The sequence below is a fragment of the Octopus bimaculoides genome, chromosome 15 (assembly GCF_001194135.2).
Source record: "Octopus bimaculoides isolate UCB-OBI-ISO-001 chromosome 15, ASM119413v2, whole genome shotgun sequence".
Classification (NCBI taxonomy): Eukaryota; Metazoa; Mollusca; class Cephalopoda; order Octopoda; family Octopodidae; genus Octopus; species Octopus bimaculoides.
This window is the reverse complement of record NC_068995.1, coordinates 47670240-47677903: the sequence shown is the minus strand read 5'-3', so window position 1 is coordinate 47677903 and position 7664 is coordinate 47670240. Positions and strand designations below refer to the sequence as shown.

General features: G+C 39.8%; 1 protein-coding gene and 2 non-coding genes across 3 annotated transcripts in view; 2 read left to right on the top strand and 1 right to left on the bottom strand.

Moving 5' to 3' along the window:
• The first annotated feature begins 336 nt into the window (after positions 1–336).
• LOC106875080 (3'-5' RNA helicase YTHDC2) overlaps positions 337–7664 on the top strand; it is a 43603-nt gene continuing 36275 nt past the window's right edge. Inside the window, exons 1-7 of the mRNA XM_052973419.1 lie at positions 337–516; positions 1230–1429; positions 2874–3040; positions 4298–4400; positions 4857–5013; positions 6303–6357; positions 7277–7329. Of these exons, the coding sequence (XP_052829379.1) occupies positions 444–516; positions 1230–1429; positions 2874–3040; positions 4298–4400; positions 4857–5013; positions 6303–6357; positions 7277–7329 (808 nt within the window). The 5' untranslated portion in view covers positions 337–443. The remainder of the gene's footprint in view (positions 517–1229; positions 1430–2873; positions 3041–4297; positions 4401–4856; positions 5014–6302; positions 6358–7276; positions 7330–7664) is intronic.
• On the bottom strand, positions 3398–3486 carry Trnas-aga (transfer RNA serine (anticodon AGA)). Its single transcript has one exon. It is a non-coding gene; the product is annotated as a tRNA-Ser (tRNA).
• Positions 7485–7573, top strand: Trnas-aga (transfer RNA serine (anticodon AGA)). The gene has a single exon. It is a non-coding gene; the product is annotated as a tRNA-Ser (tRNA).

Below are 7664 nucleotides of genomic sequence, written 5' to 3'. Positions count from 1 at the left end.
AACAAAAGAAAGAAAGAGACCTTGATATTGTATAAATAAAGGAATTTATCTGTAAATAATATGTGACAATTATTCGGTAGCCATGATAAAACTCTGAGTTTCAGATGCTGGGGTGGAAACCCACGCTGCCATCTCTTTAGTTATCTGGCCATCCATGGGTACCGAATAATTGTCACATACTATTTACAGATATATATATACACACACATACACATATGATGAGGCTGGCATGGTTGTGTGGTTGAGAAGTTGGCTTCCCAATCACATTGTTTTGGGTTCAGTCCCATCGTGTGATGCCTATTTTATTTTTTTAAAATTTTTTTTTTTCCAGGAAAAATTCAAATCGGTTCCTTACAGTTACTAAAAAGAACAACAATGTCACACAGCGCCAAGTTGCCACTTTCAACCTGGAAAAGAACTCAAGACAACACATAAGAACCCTAATGCAAAGATATCCCCTTACAAACAAAGAACGGCAAGATTTATTTCCCAAGCCTGAGAAATCCTTGGGTGATGGTAAGTAGCCACTACTTCTTCGTTACCTTATTACTCAGTTAATTAGTGCCCCTTTGCTTTCATTATTTTTATTTGTTTTATCTCTTAACACCAATCCACCATGAAACTTACCTAGTACTACAATTTTTAATCTTAATCAAAAGACCAAGAATTGGTAATAATACCATCTGCACATTCATGACTGAGTGGTTGTGAAATTCGTTTCTCAACCATGTGGTCCGGAGTTCAGGTCCACTGCACAGCAACTTAGACAATTGTTTACTACTGTAACCAATGCCTTGTGAAGGGATTTGGGAGATAGAAACTGTGAGAAGCTTGAGATACCTGTCTGTCTGTCTATCTATCTCTCTATCTACCTATTTATCTGTCCTTCTGTCTATCTATCTATCTCCCTCTATCTATCTATCTATATATATCTCTCTATCTCTCTCTCTCTACTTATTTATCTGTTTGTCTGTCTCTCTCTCCCTCTCTCTCTCTCCCTCTCTCTCTCTCCCTCTCTCTCTCTCTCTACATATATATATATATTGACTTTGCCTTTCATCCTTTTAGACTCGATAAATTAAGTACCAGTTGCATACTGGGGTCGATGTGATCAACTTACCCACTCTCCAAAAATTTCAGGCCTTGTGCCTACAGTAAAAAGGATTATCATCATTATTATTATTATTATTATTTTTATTATTATTATTGTTCTTCTTCTTGTTCTCCAGGCAGAGACATCATGAAAACTTCAGTTGGTCGCCTCAGTAACGGCGTGCCACAGGTTCCTCCTAAAAGTGGAGAATCTACAGTGTCAGGACTTCGCGAGACGTTACCCATCTACCAACATGCTGATGAAATTCTACAAGCACTGGACAGCCACCAGGTTGTGTTAGTAACGGGTGAAACTGGTTCTGGAAAAACCACCCAGGTTAGATGACGTTTTCTATGTATGAAGGGTTGCTGCCAAGTTCCTGGCTTTGGGTAATAGGAAATACAGTAGGATCAGTTAATTATGACTGTATTCAACATATTATAATAATAGGCGCAGGTGTGGCTGTGTGGTAAGTAGCTTGCTAACCAACCACATGGTTCCGGGTTCAGTCCCACTGCGTGGCACCTTGGGCAAGTGTCTTCTACTGTAGCATCGGGCCGACCAAAGCCTTGTGAGTGGATTTGGTAGACAGAAACTGAAAGAAGCCTGTCATATATATGTATATATGTTTGTGTGTCTGTGTTTGTCCCCTCAGCATTGCTTGACAACTGATACTGGTGTGTTTATATCCCCGTAACTTAGCGGTTCAGTAAAAGAGGCCGATAGAATAAGTACTAGGCTTACAAAGAATAAGTCCTGGGGTCGATTTGCTCGACTAAAGGCGGTGCTCCAGCATGGTCACAGTCAAATGACTGAAACAAGTAAAAGAGTATATTCCCCTCTCTGATTCACACACTTAGTGCAGCAGCCCTTCAGTTTTTATAAGTACTGTAAAAGAACTCAGAAAGGAACCAAATTAACTCATATATCAAGGTATTACTGTACTTGTGTTTCAAACATAGTCTGTCCGAGGGTTAAAATATGAACTGGACAGGACCTTATGTTACCAGAGATCAGCTTTCAGTACCTTAGTGGAGTTGGACCTTCCCAACAACCAAGTGGTTGTTTCCCAATGGCATTGTTTTGAATTCAATCATATAACATCATATAAATGATATGAGAACATTGTATAAATCTTTGCTTTCTTTAATAATTTTGCTAAAAGTTTAACACCATTCCATGCAAATATCCAATAGGTGTCACTAGATGGGTGAATTTGCCAATCCATATCATGGGCTCTTAACACCTTGCTGGAATCTCAGGTGCACCATCATGATACACAGCATATTTTGTGCACTTTTTATTTAACCTGCTGCTGCTCAACCTGTTTCCAGTTCTAGCTGTGGTCAATTTCTTCCTGGTCAGTGAGAAAGAGATGAACAGCAAAATCAAAGAAAGAGGTTAGAGAAAGAAAATATTGACCACAGTACAGGACCGGTGTTTGATTTAATTGACCTTGGAAAAATTAAAAGAAAAGTTGCCCTTTGTGAAATTTGAACTCAGAGCTGAGAGAATCGCAGTTATTACTGCGAAGCAGTCTATCTGGCTCTAATGCCTCTGCTAATTACCAATATAAGAAAATAATTAACTTTAAATAATTTGCTGTTTTTTTTCTTGCTAAAGCTGCAAAGGGGTCGTTTTTGATAAAAGGTGGCATTGGAATCCAAAGCATTAAGATCTACTGATTTAATTCTTCCAGGTAATCCATTTGTTGATCTAACCTTACGGTTTAATCCGCTGGCCTAACATGTTTTTCTTTTGTCTTCTCATCTTACTTTAGGTGCCACAAATAATTCTGAATGACCACCACAATAAAGGGAAGCTGTGTAGAATATTCTGTGCCCAACCACGCAGAATTGCTGCCTTATCTATTGCCGAGAGAGTTTCTGCTGAACGAGGAGAAAAGATTGGCCAGATTGTCGGCTACCAGATACGTCTTGAAAGCAAGTAAGAACCACAAACTGGATGTAGATTTTACACTGCAAGCTCAAAAGACACATAAATGCATATTCTTATATGTGTATCCTTTTATTCTTTCAGTCCTAAGGCTGTGGCCATGCTGGGGCACTGCCAATGAAAATATTAACGTTTAAAATACACCATTTTGAGTGTGGCCGTTGCCAGTACCACCTGACTGGCCTTCGTGCCGGTGGCACTACACTCTCAGAGTGGTTGGCGTTAGGAAGGGCATCCAGCTGTAGAAACTCTGCCAAATCAGATTGGAGCCTGGTGTAGCCACCTGGTTCACCAGTCCTCAGTCAAATCGTCCAACCCATGCTAGCATGGAAAGCGGATGTTAAACGATGATGATGCTGATAGGATTCGAACCTATGCAGGGAGACCCCAATGGATTTCTAGTCCATCACCGTAACCACTCGGCCATGTCCATCATCATCAGCATCAAATGGTGTTTTTTACGTGCCACCGGCACAAATGCCAGTAAGGCGAAGCCTCTTCTGCATAAATAAATAAATCAATGAATATAGCAAACTGGAAGTAAATTCATGTGATCACATTTTGGCCAGACCATCGAGTGTTATACATCGCTGGTCACAATGCGCTTTGTACCGTTTTAGTTTTCGAATGATGCCACCCTGTTGGCTTGGCAAGCAGGCCAACATTCCCCCTGATTGGAATCGTGGTCCCTCATAGGGTGACCCATCAGCAGCTGAGTGGACTGGAGCAATGTGAAATGAAGTGTTTTGCTCAAGAACACAGTGCACCGCTCGGTCTGGAATTGAACCCACGGTCTAGCGATTGTGAGAGCAATGTCCTAACCACTGGCTATGCACCCTCACAGATGTAAAATACATCTTGAAAATTTATGCCATTGCACATTTGGTCTTATCATCATCATTGTCAACATTTAATGTCCAATTTCCATGCTGGCATGGGTTGGACAGCTTGATAGGAACTGGCTAGGGATCAGGTTCCATAGTCTGTTTTGACATGGTTTCTACAGCTGGATGCCCTTGTTAATACCATCCACTTTACAGAGTGTACTGGGTCCTTTTTTAATGTGGCACCATCACCAGTGCTGTCTACGTGGCACCAATATCCACACCAATGCTTAACTATGAGCAATATAGGCAAATTATTTTGTACACCTTTATCTAGTCGAAAGTAATTAATTAACAGGGAGTAGGGAGTTTTCTTGGTATGCTTAGTGTAATTTATGGAGTTTTCATTTCTTTCTTTTGCAAGGGTGTCGCCACGAACTTTGTTGATTTTCTGCACCACTGGAGTATTACTGAGGACACTTATGGGGAGTGATGCTGCTTTGAACACTGTTACACACATCATTGTCGTAAGTTGATGTTATTTTATATTTGCATACATCTCTCTCTCTCTCTCTGAGGAATTCTAACCACGTTTGGTGGTTTGCTACCTCAACAGCTCCTTTATAGGATCCAGTGGCTAAAGACATCATCAGGAGGAACCATGTCTGGTTTTGGCCCCTACTCCTCTACCATTTTCAATGTGGTGGAGCCCCCATTTTCAGAGGTGTCTTCAGCTATGGTGTTGAGTGTGTGTGTTTTTTCTTTCTCCTTTTTTCTCTACAGCCAAAAGAAGCATTTGTCCCAGGCTGCCTTCCAGCTGGAACCATGTGGTTGGGAAGCAATGCCTGCACCCATACATTTATGAATTTCGCATAACCATGCTTGCACCTATGCATATTTGTATGTATGCTTGTGTATTTGCATGCAAGTGTGTTTGTGTGTGTGCTTAAAAGTATTTATATTGTTGCTTTTCCTTGATACAGGATGAAATTCACGAAAGAGACAGATACAGTGATTTCCTGCTCATAACCTTACGAGATGTACTTCCACGTTTCAAGAATCTGAAGTTGGTTTTAATGAGTGCAGCATTAAATACTGAACTGTTTATTAATTATTTCAGCAACTGTGCTTTCGTAAGCAGTAAGTACTGTTTTGCTTTAACTATATTCCTCATCTGAACAGTTAGATGAAGCATTGATGATAAACAGGCCCCCGCTTCATGGCACGGGGTCAGTCAAGGGCCTCAAACACAACCACAACTCCTCACTATATGCTATAGACTTGTGCTGTAACCATACCCTTTGACAAGGTCTTCCCTGTCCAGTCCCTGATGTCGTTGCCCCATCTTCATCTTTGTTACCCATGATCTTGTTTTCTGTTCACTCAAATGTTGTAAATTTGGGCATGGAGGTTCTGGACCCCGATAATGTCATCATCACCATCATCGTTTAACACCTGGTCTCCATGCTGGCATGGGTTGGACAGTTTGACATGTAGCTGGCTAGCAGAGAGCTGTCTGAACTCCAACTCTCTGTTGTGGCATGCTTTCTTATTTCTTTATTGCCCACAAGGGACTCAACACAGAGGGGACAAACAAGGACAGACAAAGGGATTAAGTCGATTACATCGACCCAAGTGCATAACTGGTACTTAATTTATCGACCCCGAAAGGATAAAAGGCAAAGTCGACCTCAACAGAATTTGAACTCAGAATGTAAAGACAGATGAAATACCACTAAGCGTTTCGTCCGGTGAGCTAATGTTTCTGCCAGATACCCTAAACCTGGCATGGGCAACCTTCTTCAAGATGAGGGCTGCATGAGACAGGGTCGATAAATTAAGTACCAGTTGTGTACCAGGGTCGATCTTATCGACTGGCCCCCTCCCCCAGAAATTTCAAGTCTTGTGCCCAGAGTAGAAAAATAAAGTTGATGGAGAGTTGTGAACCCTTTCTAGAAGCTCCTTTCTTGACTTATAGTAGTAGTTGTTTAACCTCTGGTATGTCTTGATTGAGCAGACCTATGATCAGAGATAGTCAAACCGTGATCATTCTGTCTTTGTTAAAAGTATAATACATCCAAGGCTACCTTATCCTGGCTCCACATACATCCTTCTTTGTATAGATGGGTAGGATGTGACTTGAGGGAGATTGGGCTTCTGTTTCTAGCAATTCCAGCAACCATATTCAGGCTCCTTTATTGTTTTGTATATTTATGCCACTACGGTAATTCTCTCTGTGACACTGCTCTGTGGAGCAATACTTAATGGGAATCCAGAATTTACAAAGAAATATATACCAAAATTCCCCATTTGCGAAGAAGCTAAATATTCTGGATTTAATTAAAAACATTCGTTTTCATGTGTATGAGTGTGTGTGAAAGTAAACTAAGTGTAATCTATTACTGTATTGTCTATTTATCTTTTCACAGTTCCAGGAACATTATTTGAGGTGAAAGAATATTTTTTAGAAGATGTATTGAAATGGTGAGTTTATTTTCTGCATTAGTATTCCTAAAAACAGCAAATTCTCAGAGAAAGCAGATTTAAAACTGATGAGGATGACAATGATGAATCTGTGAAACAGAATGGAGAGGAGGTTTAATTTGTCTTGTATATGTGTCAATCTTTCCATTTCATCATTTATATATATATATTAATAAATCTCAGGGTAGCAAAAAATTTAGAAATTCTATTTGCTACCAGTGGTATAGCGAGAAGAAAAAAAACTAGTCAATAGACTATATATTATTCATATAAATACATACAGTGTACATTTAAACACATAAGAGAGATGTCCATAATAGGACATCTAACCCGATAGAAAGAGCAATCAAACTCCAAACCACAATTAGGGACAATTTCGAAAGGGAATGAAAAAAACATTTACCATCTATTTCCTGAACCATGGTTTCAAGCTATTTTTAGCAAAATGAAATATTTTGCAAGGCCAGCTATCATCAGCAGGAAAGCCAAGATTAACACATAAAATAATAATATTATTTCTCTTGCTCTCATTTTTCCATGTAATATATATATACATAGGTCTTGCTAGTTACAAAGTGACCTTATGCCATGAGAAAAGCACCTGATACACTCAGTAAAATATATGGTGTAAGGAAGGGCATCTAGCTGCAAGAAAGTATGCCAAAACTAAGACATTATAACGCAAGTGTAGTGCTCCAACTGCTTTGGTCCTGTTGAATTGCTCAATCCTTGCCTGCATGGAAGGTCGATATAAATTGATGATAACCATGATTGTCTGTACACCCCTGCACACGCACACACAGACACCCACACACTCATTCAGTTAACTTCAGTTTGATTAGTGTTAGTTCCCCTTGCATTACACAAACTATATTTATGCACAACAGCATCTATTATATGAGCGATGAACTATTTTCAGGACCAACTATTCCACCAAAGCCATGGAAAGATCTAAAAGAGAATTATCAAATGGTGAGTTTTTTTTTTTAGATTTTATTTTGAATTTCATTTTAGTTAACACCATTCCAGCTTTTACACTTTTAGAAGATCAATTTGTAGCATGTGAACAAAACATTGGACTGCCTCCTGTGCAGGTGGCACGTAAAAAAACACCATTTGATGCTGATGATGATGGACATGGCCGTGTGGTTAAGGTGATGGACTAGAAATCCATTGGGGTCTCCCTGCATAGGTTCGAATCCTATCAGCATCATCATCATCGTTTAACATCCGCTTTCCATGCTAGCATGGGTTGGACAATTTGACTGAGGACTGGTGAACCAGATGGCTACACCAGGCTCCAATCT